The sequence below is a fragment of the Mesocricetus auratus genome, unplaced genomic scaffold (assembly GCF_017639785.1).
Source record: "Mesocricetus auratus isolate SY011 unplaced genomic scaffold, BCM_Maur_2.0 Super-Scaffold_15014, whole genome shotgun sequence".
In the NCBI taxonomy this organism is placed as follows: Eukaryota; Metazoa; Chordata; class Mammalia; order Rodentia; family Cricetidae; genus Mesocricetus; species Mesocricetus auratus.
In genome coordinates this window covers 38465013-38483069 of record NW_024429186.1, presented here as the reverse complement: position 1 = coordinate 38483069, position 18057 = coordinate 38465013, and the positions used below count along the sequence as shown (strand labels likewise).

The window sequence follows — 18057 nt, the reverse complement described above, 5'->3', positions numbered from 1 at the left end:
GGCTTCTAAGGGATAATAATAAAATAATAAAATAGTAAGATAAAAGCTACCACACTGAAATTGAACAAAACAGAAGGAAAAGAGCCCCAGAGGACACAGAGACCCACTTGTATTTCCCTGATGGCTAAGGATGTTGAACATTTTTAAAGTGTTTTCAGAGTTTCCTTCTGAGAATTTTCTATTTGGATCTTATACCTCACTTTTTAATTGTGTTATTTGTGGTTTTTTAATGATTAAGGGGAAGATTTTTACTGTAAATATGAGACAGAGAAAACGTTTGATTTCTTGATACCTGTTTTTTTTAATTCTTCGTATATTTTGGATATTAGCCCTCTATTAGTAAAAAATATTTTACCATTCTGTGGGTTTCTGCTTTGTCCTAATGATGGTGTCATTTGCCATGCAAAAGCTTTTTGGTTTCATGAGGTCCCATTTATTAATTGTTGATTTTAGTGCCTGTGCTAATGATGTTCTGTTCAGAAAGTTTTTTCCTATGCTAATGAGATCAAGACTGTTCCCACTTTCTCTTCTATCAGTATCAGTTCTTCTTTTTCTTATGTTGATGTCTTTGTTCATTTGGAGTTGTTTAGTTCAGGGTGATAAGTTTGAATCTATTTAGATTCTTCTACATACAGCTGTCCTGTTTGACCAGCACCATTTGCTGAAGACATTCTCTTCTTTTTCCAGTGTATATTTCTGACTTTTTTGTGAAAAATCTTTGCTGGGCAGTGGTGATGCATACCTTAATCCCAGCATTTGGGAGGCAGAGGCAGGCAGATTTCAGTGAGTTCAAGGCCAGCCTGGTCTACAGAGTGAGTTAAAGGACAGCCAGAGCTGCCACACAAAGAAACCATGTCTTAAAAACAAAACAAAGCATCAGGTGTCTATAGGTATGTGGATTTATATTTACTTCTTCAGTTAGGTTCCATTGATCAGTGTGTCTTTTGTGCCAATTCCATGCTGTTTTTATTACTATAACTTTGTATTACAACTTGAAATTGGGGATGGTTATATCCCCAGCAATTCTTTTATTATTCAGAATTGTTTTTATCTATCTCGGGTGTGTGTGTGTGTTCATGAAACTAAAAATTGTCCTTTCAATATCTGTGAATAATAGGGGTTTTAATGTATATTACATTGAATTTTTAGGTTGCCTTTGTTAGGATGACCATTTTCACTATGTTAATCCTATGATTCATGAGCATGGGAAATCTTTCTATCTTCTGATATCTTCCTCCATTTCTTTCTTCAACTTCTTAAAGTTTTTAAAATACAGATCTTTCACTTGCTTGATTAGAGTTACCCCAAGATATTTTGTATTATTTAAAGCTATTGTGAAAGCCATTGTTTCCCTAGTTTCTGTCTCAGTCCATTTGTCATTTTTATATAAGAAAGCTACTAATTTTTGTGAGTTAATTTTGTATTAAGCTACTTTGCTGAAAGTGTTTATCGGGTGTATGAGTTTCCTGTTGGAATTTTATCATGTGTAAATAAATATACTTTGACTTATTCCCTTTCTATTTGTATCTGCTTTATCTCCTTCAGTTGTCTTATTGGTCTAGCTAAGACTTCAAGTACTGTATTGACTAAGTGTGGAGAGTGTGGACAACCTTGTCTTGTTCCTGATTTTGGTCAAATTGCTTTGAGGTTATTTCCTTTTAAGTTGATGTTGCCTATAGAATTACTATAAAGTGCCTTTATTATGTTGTTATATCTCTGGTATCCCTAATTTCTCCATGACTTTTATCATGAAGGGGTGTTGTATTTTTGTCAAAGGCCTTTTGGCATCTAAGGAGATAATCATGTAGTTTTGGTCTTTCAGTCTGTTTATATGATGGATTTCATTATTTGATTTGTGTATGTTGAACTGTTCTAGCATCTCTGGGATGAAGCCTAGTTGATTATGGTGGATGGTATTTAATGTGGTCTTGGATTAGGTTTGCGACTATTTAGTTTTTGCATCTATGTTCACATGGGATGTTGGTCTGTAATTCTTGTCTTCGTTGAATCCATATGTAGTTTGGGAATGTGGGTAGCTGTAGCTCAAAATGAATTATACAACTACATTCTTGTCTTTCTTGTATGGGTATTTTGTTTCTTGGTTTCTGTTTCTCTTTGGTTCTTAAGAGAGTGCGGTTGATGTCTGTTGCCTGGTAGGATTTTTTTCTGGTATCCTGATAGGTGTGGTCACTGGTGGTTCCAGGTAAAATGTGTTTCTAGGTATTGGAAGCTGACACTTAGGTATGGGAATAGACTACAGAGGAGCTGAAAGCAGGGTATTCTACAAGGATATACTTAGGTTCTAAGAATGGGGGCAGAGTATGGAGAGGCTGCTGCAGGTGGTTTGCCACAAAGCTGGGGAAACAGGAGGATTGGGCTTGGTGGAATGGAGGAGGAGGGATGAAGGTCTGCAGTTGCCCACCTACTTCTCTGGCTGGGGTGACCTGTGGGTTCCCAAGGAATGTCTGCTGGGTTTGTTGCTTAGGATAAAGCAATGAATGAATAGGAGGAGGGATGCTTGGAGGAGAAGATCTGTGTGATTCACTGGAATTGGGTAGAGGGAGCTGCAGCTGGTGGTTTCCTGTAGCGCTGGGGATGAGACTGGGTTTTGGAATGGCTGAGGGAGAGGTGAAGATATGTAGTTTAGCCTACTGGCTTCCCTTGCTTGGAGCCTGTTTACCTTTATAATAATAGATATAAAGGACAGGGTAGACATACAATAAAGAAAATTAACTTCAGGAAGTTAGATAGCATGGGACTCCATTAGTATATCCATCAAAAGAAAAAGAAAACAACTGTAAGAATGAAGAACAAATAAGCAGTTGCCATGGAGACTGGAATAGTAAAGGTGGTAGTTTTGAATACAGAGAAGTAATAATGAGGGGATTATTTCTAGCTTGGGGTTGTTTTATAATTTTGAAGCTGTTATGTGTCTTAGTGGTTAAACATGATATAAAATTGCATTTGGCTCACTAAGTCAACACATAAATGTAAAAATGTTAGGGAAAACTGCAGGTTTGTGTGCTAGCTAACAATAGTGTACAAATATTAAACATCAATTTTCCCTTGCTGTGATAGTATAATATCATATCACATATCACAACTGGTGAAAGTAGAGTGAATTCTACAGTTGTTTTGTCTACTTTTTTTGTGATTCTGTGATTATTTTACCACTTCATTGCTTCTGTACATTGTCTTAAAGCAAATTTTCTGTTTTCTTTTTCCCTTTGTGAATTTATCTACTTTTATTACAGCATAACATTATTTTGATGGTTATACTTTTATAATAATTTCCTAAGATTCTCCATGTATTTTATCCTCCTAGAAGCAGCTAAAGTGGGAATACATTGATATAATGGGATAAAAGAAGTACAGATGGAACTGTGAAGGAGAGAAGAGAAGAGGCTTGAGCTTTTATGATGTTAAATAACTTCAGTTGTTGTCACTATTTTCTGACCCCAAGTATGGAGGCTGGGAATGATTTAAGTGTTGAAGTCTCTTTTATATTATTTTTATTTTTATTTGAGGGTCTCACTGTGTAACTCTGGCTGTCCTGGAACTCATTATGTAGACCAGTCTGACCTGGAACTTAACAGATATACCTAATTCTACCTCCTAAGTGTTGAAATTAAAGGTGTGTGGCACTTATTCTTGGCTAAAAGTGCTGAAATCTGAGGGGAAACACTTCAGCTTGATGTCCTGAGCTTGTGTGCTTTCCAAATGTCAGAAACTACATAAAGAGGAACAGTTGTGGGTCTGGTAACCAATATGTAGCAAACAGCCAAAGGAGAGAAATAAAGTTGTTATTGTCATTGCTGACATATGCATGTGAGGTAGTTTGATTAATGTTTCATTGTGGGTAAAGTCCTAATTTAACTGATGGATTTGAATGAATTTGATATTCATGTAAATTTGTGAATAAAACCCTTGGGCTAATTCTATGTAATATACCGAGTTCAGTGTAAGTGTTAAGTGTGTTTCATGGATGATTCGGATAAATGAAAAACTGATGGTGTCCACTGGGTGGCAGCCATCTACTAGATCCAAGGACAAATCTGAAGGACCAGCTGGTTAAGGGTGATCAGCACAGTTTGCTAAATTGGAAGCTGTGTTCTTTACCAGGAGTTGGCTGACAGCCTTTGTGCCAATCTGTCTGAAGCTTGATTTTTTCCCTTTTTAGCTTGATATTTTTGTTTTGAAAAAGTCCAATACAGAGTAGTTAGCCCTGAAACCACACATACACGCACACACACACACACACACAGAGAGAGAGAGAGAGAGAGAGAGAGAGAGAGAGAGAGAGAGAGAGAGAGAGAGAGAGAATGCAAAGAGACTGAGTAGGTTATATTTATATATTCTATATATATACATACATTTATATGTATTTAACAATAATAATCATAGAAAAAGAGATTATCAACTTGAGAGTAGGATGGAGGCATTGGAGGGGTTGAAGTGTTTTGTATGGATTAAGGGGGAAATAATATAATTGATTCAATTGAAATATTTTTTAAAAAGTGTCCGGTTGGTAGGGATGAGAAAATATGCACTAATATATCTGTCCTTTTCAGAAGAAAATGTTTGTCAACTCCTGCTTTAGACAATATCCCAAAGCATTTCAACATGTTATATTCTCCTTTAGTTTGAACTATGGATAATAACCTGACTTAAGTGAGAGTAGCAGATTTATTTACAGACACAACCTTGTAAAAGACTGCAAGCTATGAAGACATAGGACCTGCCACTAAAAAGTTCTGAGCCAATCATATTGATGCTTAGGGCTTGTTTTCTGATGAGACTGACTAGAATCAAGTTACTAATCAAGGCTTGTATTGACATAATTATCATTATAATGTAAGTATTCATGGAAGAATGAACATTCAATAGAAGTGCTAATGGTATATGCATTCGAAATAAAGTACTGGAAAGAAGTATTTTGAAGATATACTATTTTTGAAGAAAAACAGTAAGAATCTGGGCAGTGGTGGCACATGCCTTTAGTCCCAGAACACAGAAGACAGAGGCAGGGGGAATCTCTGAGTTCTGAGTTTGAGGCCAACCTGGTCTACAGAGTGAGTTTCAGAACAGCCAGGACTACATAGAGAAACCCTGTCTTGAAAAGTCAAAAAGAAAAACAGTATAGAAACATGTACTAATTGGGTGTCATGATTCTGTTGTGTTTTTAATAATAATAATAATACTTAATTTATTTTTGATAGTTACAGGCAGTTATTGAAGATGAAAGCATGTATTTACTTAAAAAAAGTAATATCCCAAAGCTGACTTTCAAAATTTATGGTTAAGGTGTTAATATGTGGGCTTAGTGATAGGAAATTCAATTTGATGTACTTGTAATTAAATTTGATTTGTATATTAGAGATATTACCTTTTGGAAGATTAGTAACTTACGATACAGGTTAAAAAATTGGAACCTCACGAGTTAAGAAAACAGTGTAGTTACCAGTTAGATTTTAATTTTTGACTACCAGAGCGATGCTTTATTGGACATACCCATAATTCAATGTTGAAGTCATTCCATCTTATCTGTAGGAATAGAAAAACATGCCAATATATGAATCTTACCTTAAAAGAGTGTTATTCTAATGAATATCAAGGGAACCACTACTGAACAAAATAAATAGAATATTATATGTAAATACTTACATTTACCAGTTAACTTTGTCAACCTTACACAACCTAGAATCTTTTGGGAAATGAATGACAATGGGAGGGATTGTGTAGTTTGCCTATATTGGTTTGGCCAGTGGGCACTTCATGACACAATGTCAGAAGTGAAGTGATGTGAGAAGACCCACCCCACTGTGGGTAGGACCATTCTGTAGTCAAGGGGGATTGAACTTGGTAAGAGCAGAGAAACTGAGCTGAGTGCAAGTGAGTGAGTACACAAAGATCTAGTCTCTCTATGCCTTTGATTGTGGATGTGAATGTGAGTAGTTACTTCAAAATTCTGCCACTGCGGCTCCCCCTGCTGTGATGGACTGTAAACTGGAGCTGTAAGCTAAAATAAACCCTTTGTCCTTAAGTTGCTTTTTGCCAGGGCATTTTATCATATCAGCAGAAATGAAATTAGAATATCATTCATCATACTGTTCTTTATTTCAAAGCTGGTGACTTTCTTTCCCATTCTTATTTATTGTAATTTTGTACTTTAACTTATAATAAATGTAGTCTTATTTTGCCTTTTAAATTATATTTGACACTAAATGGACTCAGGTTGTATTTATATATTTATGTAACAATAACAGTTAAAGAAAAAGAGGCCAGGAATTTGAAAGGCAGCTGAAGAAAGAGGGACATAGAAGAAATTGGAGAAAGGCAGGGGAATGGAGGTAAATGATGTAATTATATTGTAAAATTTTAAAAACCAAAAAAATAAAATATATATGTTTGAATAATTTCAAACCAGAGCTTGTTCCTGTCAACATTGTTTATGTGACTCATCCACACTTATAGATCTAATTCTTCATTTAAACTCCAAACAAGTATTTAATTGCATTAGTATTTATTTGATTTTTTAAATGATAGGTTTTACTATATAGCTTAGGCTAGTCTGGTACCTACTGTATATATAACATCAGATGGCTTTGAATTCCTCCTGCTTCCTTCACTTGGATGCTAGAATTATATATGCCACTACAGCTTGCCTTAAGAATAATACATTTATTATACTATTGGTAGCCCTAAATTTTGCAGTACTGTAAACAATTCTTCAAAGAATTATGTATATGTGAGAAATTTCCTTGGGATATGTATTTATGTACACAACTGTTGGTGAACAAACTTTTATTCTCAGTTTTACTAGCTTTGTAATATTATTTTCCAAAGTAGTTATATCCTCAACAACATTGTATTGAAGTTTGAATAAGACTTAGAATATTGGAATTAAAGTATTATGTGATATGTGTCATTTGTATATTTGCTAAGATTTTGATATCTATAAATATTTAAAAAATCAAGTTCTTTATGTTATCTTTTTCTCTCCTCTATAGGTGATATGCTTCTAAATGTTGGTATTTTTTCCTATTTTTTAAATAGTTTTAATATAGGTACCCTATAATTGCCTTTTAATGTACCTCTTTCTAATAAAAAGCTCATTTGGTTAAATTTATCTTGTGCTGAGCAACTGAATAAAAATTGATTGTTTTCATTATTGTCTGGCTTTGCTCTAAAAGGTGTCCTTTTCTCCTAGAGAAAATTTAAAGTCTTTAGGTGATAATGGAAGTAATGCAGTGAGACAGTAAACAGAGATCTAAAGTGTATTGCTATTAGTTATCGCCATAAATACAGTAAAGTAACATACCACAAATCTCACCATTTGATTCTACTGTCTTTGCAGAATAATTTCACTCTGTGCCCTATTTTTAAGTAATTTGAAATAATTTTCTCTGCTTTCCAGTCTAAGTGGCATAATCATGTCGCAAGAAAATTAAATAACATTACTAACCAGTGATTTCTTTCTGGAAATTAACTGTGACATTTTAGGTTCTTTTTAAAACTTGTCAAGAGAGTTGAATATTGATGGGGATAAGAGGAAAGTATAGTTTGCTTCTAGAGGAAGGATAGCTCGGGTGAGGCTCTTTGATGCTAGAAAAAATATGATACTAGAAATGGAGAAGAGAAATGAATGAGACTCGATGGATTTTTTTCATGTAAGGTATTCTAAACCTTCTTGAATATTTTCTTGGGTTATGTTTCTTTGTATATTTCTCTTTGGCTCCATGGAGTCTGAAGAGTTTGTAAATAGTGAGTTCAAAAAGAAGGAAGGTAGGCAACTGTGCTACTATGTGCATGCCCAATATAGACCCATCACTGGACAGAATCTGCTCATGCCTAGTGAAGTAAAAGGTGAAAGCTCTAAAGGGGTGAAGAAAGAAGCTCAGTTGGCAGAGAGCAAACGTAAATCCCTGCCTTCAATTGCCAGCACAGCATGAAGTGGACAAGTGCTGTCTCTTAGCCACACTCTTCCCTTCACGCCTTCTCTTTGCTTTCTGATTTCCATATGTTGAAGAGCTATGGCCCTCATGTTCTCTTTGCCACAGTTAATTGTAATCCTGGATATCATGAAGTGAAGTAAATCTTTCTTTAAATTGTTCCATCAGATATTTTGTCAGAACAGTAAAAACAGTAGCTGATACATTAATTCAAATTGTATAGTTTGCATTAGAGAAAATGTAGCATTTTCAGTGAATCCTACTTGGGAAACTGGATAGCCAGCAGAAGACTGAAACTTGACCCCTATCTTTTTCACCTTGTACAAAAGTTTAGCAAGGTGGATTAAAGGTCTACATATAAGACTTGAAATGCTGTACTCTTTGGGGGGAAAACACTTAAAAGATATTTGTACAGGCAACGATTTCCTGGATATGACTCCCAAAGTACAAGAAACAAAAGCAAAAATTGGCAGACGGCATAATATCAGGTGGGGGTGGGGGGTGGAAGTGGAGGTTTGGTGGGGGGATGGAGACTTCGAAGTAAGCAATTATTTGAGTAAAAGGCAACCTACAGAATATAAGATAGTTTTCCAGAGACATCAACACATTTAAAATTAACCCAGAAATACTTTTTTATGGGTTAATAATATTGGGTCTGGGTTGATGGTACAGTTGATCTGCTGGCTAGTTTAATGCCAGCTTGACAAAAGCTAGAGTCATTTGGGAAGAGGGAACCTAATGGAGAAAATCCCCCTTCCGGACTGGCCTGTTAGCAAGCCTGTAGTACATATTCTTGATCAGTGATGTATGTGGGTGGGGCCAGCTCACCATGGGCAGTGCCTATCCTGGGTGTTATAACAAAGCTGGTTGAGAAAGCCTTGGGGAGCAAACCAGTAAGTAGCTTTATGGTCTCTGCATCAGCTCTTGCCCTGATTTCTCTGTGGTGGTCTGTGTTATGGCACAATATGCTGAAATAAACCCTTTCCTCCCCGAGCTGCTTTTTGTCATGGTGTTTTATCACAGCAGTAGAAACCCTAAGACAGTTGTTAAAGTTCTTTTCGCACATGAATGAGAACCTGCTTTTGTGTTCCCAGTAGCACACTAAAAAAGCAAGGCCTTGTGCCTATATTCCCAGCTCCTTTGATGCAGAGACAAGTGCTTGCTCACTAGTCTAGTGGAATTGGTGGACTCCAAGTTCAGTGGAGACCCTTTCTCAAAGGGTAAGGTGGAGAGTGTTTAAGGGAGACACAGATCCTCTGGCCTCTAAATGCTTGTGTATATATGTACACGTGCACGTACAAACACATGCATTTACCACATAGATTTAAAATGTGTATAAATATCTACATAACTCACCTAATTTGATGTTTCATTGTAGTAATCATTTTTAATTCAGGAAATATTTAGAACATAAAAGGTACTTAATGTTACAATGACATCTTTCTGAGGCAATGATGTTAGTAACTATCCAGTGAGATGGGCTAGTGAGATGCCCAGTGCACAAAGGCACTTACTACATGTCTGATGACCTGAGTTTGATTTCTAGAACATAGATAGTAGGGGAAGAGAAACTGTTCTGGCAAGTTATTCTTTGACCTGCTCATATGTGCCATGACATGTGTCTCCCCCAACCCACCCATACAAAACAAATATTTGTTTGTCGAATTTCTTCATCGTAAAGTTATCCTTTTCTTTTGTAATTCATAAGTATCCCTTTATCACCCACCCGGTCACATCCCCACAGCATTTTGACTGCTCATTGTAAATCTTTCTTACTTCCTTTTAGTGTGGCATTTGCTACTCTAACTCTCCTTAGTCTTTTGAATCAATTTTTAGGTATTCAAGTTTTCAATTCTTCTTAAAAGTATTGTTTTTTCCTCCCTTCTCTTCTGTTTAATCTGTCTCACTGGTTCCTATATAATTTACTCACTGTTCTTTTCTTTGTTCTTTTTCATTTCAGACATTTGTCAGCTGTTTTTTTATTAATTAATTTTTAAAAATTTTACATACCAATCAGTTTCCCCTCCCTCTCCTCCTGTTCCCTTCCCTGAGCCTCCTTTCTTCCCACCCCACACCCTCCTCAGAAAGGGTAAAGCCTCCCAAGCAAGTGGACAAAGCATGGCATATCAAGTTGAGGCAGGACCATGATCCATTAACTTTGATGTTGTCTGTCAGCTTGTTGTATATTCCTTTTATTATGTGTAGATATGTTCTTTGTATCCCTGACCTCTCCAAGTCTATCATGAAAGGGTGTAGGATTTTGTCGAAGGCTTTTCCAGCATCTAATGAAATGATCATTTTTTTTTCCTTTCAGTTTATTTATATGGTGAATTACACTGACAGACTTTTGTATGTTGAACCATCCCCACGTCTCTGGGATGAAGCCTACTGGATCATGGTGGATGAATTTTTTTTAATGTGTTCTTGGATTTGATTTGCCAGTATTTTATTGAGTATTTTTTTTTGTGTGTGTGCATGTTCATAAGGGAGATTATAATTCCCTTTCTTTGTTTCATCTTTGTGTGGTTTGGTTATCAGAGTAACTGTAGTCTCATAAGAAGAGTCTGACAATGTTCCTTCTGTTTCTGCTGTGTGGAACAGTTTGAGGAGTACTGATATTAGGTCTTCTTTGAAATTCTGGTAGAATTTTGCACCGAGACCATCTAGCCTGGCACATTTTTTCTTGGGGGTTATAGGTCTATTTAAATTATTTATCTGGTCTTGAATTAATTTTGGCATATGGTAACTACCCAGAAAATTAACCATTTCATTTAGATCTTCCAGTTTTGTGGAGTACAGGTTTTTGAAGTATGACATAATGATTCTTTGGATTTCCTCAGTGTCTGTTGTTATGTCCCCCCTTCATTTCTGATTTTGTTAGATATTCTTTCTCTGCCTTTGGGTTAGTTTGGATAAGTGTTTGTCTATCTTGTTGATTTTCCCAAAGAACCAACTCTTAACTTTTATTTCATTGATTCTTTGATTTCATTGTTCTCTTTGTTTCTATTTTATTGATTTCAGCCCTTTGATTATTTCCTGTCATCTATTCCTCCTGAATGAGTTTGCCTTTTGCTCTAGGTCTTTCAGGTATGCTATTAAGTCCCTTAGTGTGAGATTTCTCCAAATCCTTTATGTAGGCATTTAGTGCTATGAACTTTCCTCCTAGCACTGCTTTCAGTGTCCCATAAGTTTGGGTATGTTGTGTGTTCTTTTTTATGGAATTCTAGGAAGTGTTTCATTTCTTTATCTCTTCCTTGACCCATCGGTGATTCAGTTGAGCATTGTTCAGTCTCCATTAGTTGTAGGTTTTCTGTAAATTCTGTTGTTGTTGAATTCTACGTTTAAGGCATGGTGATCCAATAAGATACAGGGAATTGTTCTAATTTTTTTCGTATCTGTTGCCATTTGCTTTGTGACTTGAGTATGTGGTCAGTTTTAGAGAAGGTTCCATGAGGTGCTGAGAAGAAGGTATATTCTTTTGTGTTTAGATGAAATGTTCTATAGATGTCTGTTAAGTTCATTTGAGTCATAACATCTTTTATTTCCCTTATTTCTCTTTTAAGTTTCTGTCTGGCAGTCCTGTCCTTTGATGAGAGTGGGATGTTGAAGTCTCTAAGTCTCTCACTATTAGTGTGTGGGATTTATGCTTTAGTAATGTACCTTTTTTTTTTTTTTTTTTTTTTTTTACAAATGTGGGTACCTTTGTATTTGGGTCATAAGTGCTCAGAATTGAGACTTGGTCCTGATGGATTTTTTCCTGTGATCAATATGAAATGTCCCTTTCTACCTCTTTTGATTAATTTTAGTTTGAAGTCTTGTTGCATGACATATAAAAGACCCAGAAGCTAATTTTGGGATTCAAGCTTCAAGCTGAAGATCAGAAAAGCAAAGCAGCCAAGCCACTATTGCTTAATTTTACCTCAGGCTGATAGGGCTGGTCCTGTCTCCAGGAGCTCTCACCAAGCCTCAGACTGCTATCTCTCCTCAATGTGTCTGGAGAGAATCAATGCCTTCCTATCCCCAGTGTGGCTGGAGAATGAATCCCTTCCTGTCCTCAATGTGGCTGGAGAATGAATGCCTTCTTATCCTCAATGTGGCTGGAGAATGAATGCCTGCTCTGGGACCCTATTCCTGTCTTATATACCTCTCATGAGTCCTGGGATTAAAAGCTTGAGCTCTGTTACTCTTTTAGACTGATTCAATTTCATATATCCCTGGGTGAACTTGAACTCAGAGAGATCCATATGCCTTTGTCTCCTGAGTCCCGGTATTAAAGTTACATGCTACCACTGCCTGGTTCTATGGCTAGGTAGTATGGCTGCTTTGCTATTTTGATCTTCAGTGGCTTTAATAAATCATAAACAATATTTTACCACAAAGTCTATTTTGTTAGATATTAGGATAGCTGTACCAGCTTGGGTGTTAGGTCCATTTGATTGGAAAATCATTTCCCAACCCTTTACTCTGAGGTAATGTCAGTCTTTGAAGTTGAGGTGTGTTTCTTGCATGCAGCAGCAGAATGGATCTTGTTTTCATATGCATTCTGGTAGCCTGTGTCTTTTTATAGGTGAGTTGAGTCCATTGATATTAAGAAATAACAGTGATTGTTAATTCCTATTATTGTTTGGTTTTGATGTAGGTGGTGGTAGTGTGTTTCCCTTCTTTAAGATTTGCTGTTGTGAGATTATCTATTGCCTGTGTTTTTGTGGGAGCATCTACCTTCTTTGAGTTGGAGTTTTCCCTCTAGTACATCCTGTAGGACTGGATTTGCAGATAGCTTTGTTTAAATCTGGTTTTGTCATGGAATAGCTTGTTTTCTTGTCATGGTAATTGAAAGTTTTGCTGGGTATGGTAGTCTGAGCTAGCATTATCTCCTGAGCAAATTGGAAGCTTGGAGGTAGGAGAAAAGGGAGGGTGAGGAGAACATGAGGGATCAGGAAGAGAGAGTCCAGGGAAGAATAGAAAAGAAGATCAAGAAAGAAATACCTTAATTAGAGGGAGCCATTATAGGTTTTTTTATTAATTTAATTTTAATAGCTCACTCCACATGTCAATCCCAGTTCCCTCTCCCTCCCCTCCTCCTGCACCCCCCCAGCATCCCCCTAGCCTCCCACCCCATCCCCACTTCCCTCCACACAGGGGATATCCAAAGTCTGTTGTTTCACTCAAGGCAGGGGCCAGGCACTCCCCCAAGAGTCCAGGCTGAGAGAGCATCCCTCCTTGTGCCAGAGATAAACACTGATCTACTGCCCAGGGCCCCATAGGTTGCCCAGGCTTCCTCACTGACTCTCATACTCAGGGGATCTGGATCAGTCCCATGCTGGCCTCCCAGCTGTCGGTTTGGGGTCCAAGAGCTCCCCCCTTGTTCAGATCAGCTGCTTCTGCTGGTTTTGCTGTAGGTTGGGCCCTGGAAGGGCTGATGCCTTTCCTGAAGCTGGGGTCGCCGGAGGTTGGGGTCTGGAAGGACTGATGTCTTTCCTGAAGCTGGGGTCGCTGGAGGTTGGGGCCTGGAAAGGCTGATGCCTTTCCTGTGTGGGCGGGTCCTCTGGATGCCAGGAGCATGCCCCTGGAAGATTGAGGGTATGTGTGATGGGTGGGGGGAAGGGGAGTGGCCCCAGGGAGACCCAAGCTCACCTGAAGCTGGGATCCTCCATTATAGGTTTGAAGAGAAATATGGCACTTAGGAAATATTCAGTGGTCCACAAGGATGACCCCAACTAAGAATCTAAGCAATACTAGAGAGGCTACCTTAAATGCCTATAATGAGTTTGATGACTACCTTAAATGACATCCTAGAGCCTTTACCCAGTAGCTGATAGAAACAGAAGCAGAGATCCACATCTAAGAACTGAGCTGAACTTCTGGAATCCAGTTGTAGAGAAGGAGGAGTGATGAGCATAGGGGTCAAGACCATGCTGGGGATACCCTCAGAAACAGCTGACCTGAGCAAGTGGGATCACATGGAACTCAGTCTGACAGCTGGGGAACCAGCATAGGACCAAACTAGGTCGCCTGAACGTGAGTGTCAGTTTGGAGGCCAGGACAGTCTGTGGGACCTCTGGCAGTGGAAACCTGTATTTGCCCCTAGTGCATGAATGGGCTTTGGGAGCCTACTCCCTATGGAGGGATACTTTCTCAGCCACAATACACAGGGGCAGGCTTAGGTCTTGCCCCAAATGATGTGACAGACTTTGATGATACCCCATGGGAAGCTTCACCCTCTCTTGGGAGGGGATGGGGGTGATTGTTGGGGGTTATGGGAGGACAGGAGGGAGAGTGATCTGGGATTGGTATGTAAAATAAGATTGTTTTTAATCTAAATAAAAACATTATAAGGAAAAATGTCTGTCCAGGACCCTCTAGGTTTTAGAGTCTCCATTGAGAAATCGAGTGTAATTTGATAGGTCTGCTTTTACATGTTACTTGGCCCTTTTTTCCTTTGCAGCTCTTAATATTTTCTTTATTCTGTATTTTTAGTGTTTTGATTATTATTCAGCGAAGGAATTTTCTTTTTCTTTCTTTCTTTTTTTTTTTTGGTCCAGTCTATTTGGTGATATATAAGCTCTTTGTATCTTCATAGGCATGTCTTTTTTTTTAGGTTGGGAATGTTTTCTCCTATGATTTTGTTAAATATATTTTCTGTGTCTTCGAGATGGAACTCTCCTTCTTCTATCCCTATTAATTTTAGGTTTTGTCCTTCCATGGTGTCTCAGATTTCTTGGATGTTTTGTGTTAGGAATTTGTTGGATTTAACATTTTCTTTGATTGATGAATCTATATCTTCTACTGTATCTTCAGTGCCTGAGATTCTCTTTTCCATCTCTAACATTCTGTTGGTTATGCTTGTATCTGTAGTTCCTGTCATTTACCCAGAGTTTTCATTTCCAGAATTCCAACAGTTTTTCTATATTGCCTCTTTTTGAATATTAATGTCAGCCTTTCTTTCACACTTGTTTGATTGATTTTTCTTGGTGTTCTTTAAGGAATTTATTTCTTCCAATTTTTTTGTTTGTCTTTTTCCTCCTTTTCTTTAAGGGAATTTTTCATTTCCTCTTTAAGGACCCCTATCATCTTCATAAAGTTGTTTTTAAGGCCATTTTTCTTCTGCTTCATCTGTCTTGGAATGTTCAGGTCTTGCTGTTGTATAATCTCTAGGTTCTGGTGGTGCCATATAGCTCTTTATGTTGTTGAATATATCCTTACACTGATGTTTACCCATCTGGGTTTGGGATAATTATACGTATGGGTGTTGATTCTTTTGATGTCTTTGTTGGATGGATATTTTGTTCCTTTATTGTCTGTTTTCTTTTTTGTCTTTTGGCCTGAATGGCCAAGGGTTCTGGTAATTGTCTGGTTGTCAGATTGTGTAGGGTTGTTTCTGCTAAGGTTTGTGGGGGTTTGGGTGCCTAGACCCAGTGTATGGTCCAGTTCTTCTGGCTGGTGTGGGCTTTACTAGTGCCAGTGGGGTCTCTTCTTCCAACTGGTGTGTGTTCCACTTGTGCTTATAGGTGTCTGCTGATGTTGCTGGAGAGGGCTGTTCATGGGAAGGCTGCTCTTAGCTGCTGACTGGCTGCTGGGACTGAGATGTGAAGGGAAGGACATGGGATGTGCCCTAGGGCTTAGGGCCTGGGGATTGTGGCAGTGTAGCCTGGAGATCAATCTCACACTTCTTCCAATTGGTGCAGGTGGTGCTTGTGCCTCTATGGGCTGCTGCTGGGGCAGGGGATGGAGTGGGGGGGGATGGTTGCTCAAGGGGAAGATGATGGGATTTGTGGCTTTGGGCATCAGAATGGATCTTATAGGTTACAGAGTCCCATGGGTGGTGGCTGTGGTGGAGCAGTCTGCCCACAGGACTCTTATCTGCTGGCTCAACTGATTTTTCTTTAAGTTCAATAATCTTAGATTTTGCTATACAGAATTGGATGTGAAACCTACAGCTTCTTAATTACATATATTATGCTTATCATTTCTAAAATTATCTAATTCTTTTTGGTAGATTGTAATTCTTTGTTATCTTTTCCTTTGTAGACTACTAGTAAGTGTAAAGAAAAGCCTTTTCCTTGCCAGCCCTTTTGGTTTTTCCCCACCAGTCGCCTGGGCTCTGCCAAGTTGTAGTCCCTAAATAACACACAAGATGCTGTATTAATTATGAAGCTGTTGGCCTTGCTTGTTTCTTACTGGCTAGCTCTGACTTAAGTATTTAACCCATCCAAGTATTTCTCTTACCACACGGGCATCTTACTTCTCTGGTGGGCTACATGATGACTCCCTGTGTTTCTCCTACCCAGAGTCCTCCTGGACTCCTAGTCCCACCTATCTTGCTTCCCTATTGTCCAACAGTGCTTTATTAACGTATACACAGGACTTCCCCCATCAAGTAAGGATTTTTGTTTGTGTCATGTTAGTTTTCTTAAAAATTTTAAACTATCTGTAGTGTTTTACATTCTTTTTTATCTTGATCTTTGTTTATACTTGGTGCTCCATCTCATACTTGTAAGTTATTGTTTACAAGTATTGCCCATTGGGAAGAACAGTAAACATGGACATAAAAGTTTTGTTCTTTTTCTTTAATTCTAAATTAAAGCCAGTTGTTCTCCAAAACTCTTGTTTTGAACTGTGCTGATTTCGTGTCTGTCCTGTTGTCCTGCAAATATCAAGAGCTATGATGATTTTCCTTTCCCAAACAATCTCTTTTGATCCTTAGTCCATATGAATAGCTAATATTCCCAGAAATAAAAGCAAAAACAAGAAACTAGCAGACTGAAATTACCTAAGAAGCTATTATCATTCTACTAGCTTAGTTTATACTTTTTTTTTCATCGATCTCTGCTGTTTCAAACAAATGCTATAGCAGGGATAGCACTGTTGTTAATCTCTTTTACTTTAGGTGTTCTGGGATCAGGGGCTTGCCACTGTGTATTAATAAATTAATCTTCTAGAAGTCAAAACAAAATTTCCACATTTTAATTGCTTTATATATTGCATTTATAGGAGTTTAGTGTGTTTTAACTATTTGCTTGTCATTGAAATGTTAGTTTTGTTGTTTACCATTACCATCTCTTTCCTCAGTTTAGCAGTGAAAAATAGTTACTGCTGATATTTAGAAAAGAAATATAAAGGATAAATTTCATTTAAAAATTTCTTTTGGGCAGCACTAACTGTAGTAAAACATAAGCAAAAATTAATTTTCTTTTCTTTTCTTTCCCTTTTTTCTTGTTTAGTGAGTGATAGCTGCTTCAGGAATCTTGCAGAAGACCGCAGTGGGATAAATCTTAAAGATCTTGTCCAAGATCCTTCTTTGTGAGTATTTGTTTTTGTCACTAAGTGTAATTTGGTTTTGACAGCTAATTTTAAACTTTTTCTGAGAATTTGTTACATTTAGTTAAGTCTGACAGAACAGTTTCTTTTTATAAAACAGGAAAACATTAGAAGAGATGGTGTCATCATGAAAAATTGACTTTCAAAGCACTAGTATCTGGTGACAGCAGTGTGGCAGTATATAGTAGTCAAAGAAATTACTAGTTGATTTGTTTGGGGAGATGAGGATAAATTTGCTTAATCATTTAAAGTTTCTTTGAATATCTTGTTTGCAATAATTATTTATTCTTAAAATTAGAAGGATAAAACTTTGTAATAACTGTATATACTTAAATGTATTAGACTGTATTTAATATTCCATATCAGAAAACTACACAGCATAGAAGGTTTGGAATTTTGTTCATCCACTTATTTTTACTTGGCTCATCCCAACCAGGCTTGGAACTCATTCTATAGCCTTGGCTGGCTCCCAAGTCATGATCCTCCTGCTTCTGCCCTACAAGTGTCATAGTTCACAAGCATGTGCCGCCAGGCTCCTTCCTGTTCTTTAAACTGTTTATTTTGTTGTTTGCTCCTCAGATAAATCCCATTCCTTATAAGCACATATTCTAGTATAATATTACTATTTAATAATTTCTATAATTTTTAAAATTTCATTTTAATTGAAAAATAGGGTAAAAATGGAGGACCCAAAGTGACTATTTCATACCATAAATATGATAGGTATTCTGTAATTATCAAGACATATATAATATGTGTGCCACAATTTTACTTCCATTTCACTATA

The 18057-nt window shown here is 37.4% G+C and overlaps 1 protein-coding gene across 20 annotated transcripts in view; it reads left to right on the top strand.

Annotated features, from left to right (window-relative positions):
- The window catches only part of Gphn (gephyrin), a 364069-nt gene that overhangs the window by 66587 nt on the left and 279425 nt on the right, over positions 1 to 18057 (top strand). For all 20 annotated transcript variants that reach the window (XM_040742859.1, XM_040742856.1, XM_040742855.1 and 17 more), the window contains one exon: positions 17174 to 17252. In XM_040742859.1, coding sequence (XP_040598793.1) covers positions 17174 to 17252 — 79 coding nt within the window. The remainder of the gene's footprint in view (positions 1 to 17173; positions 17253 to 18057) is intronic.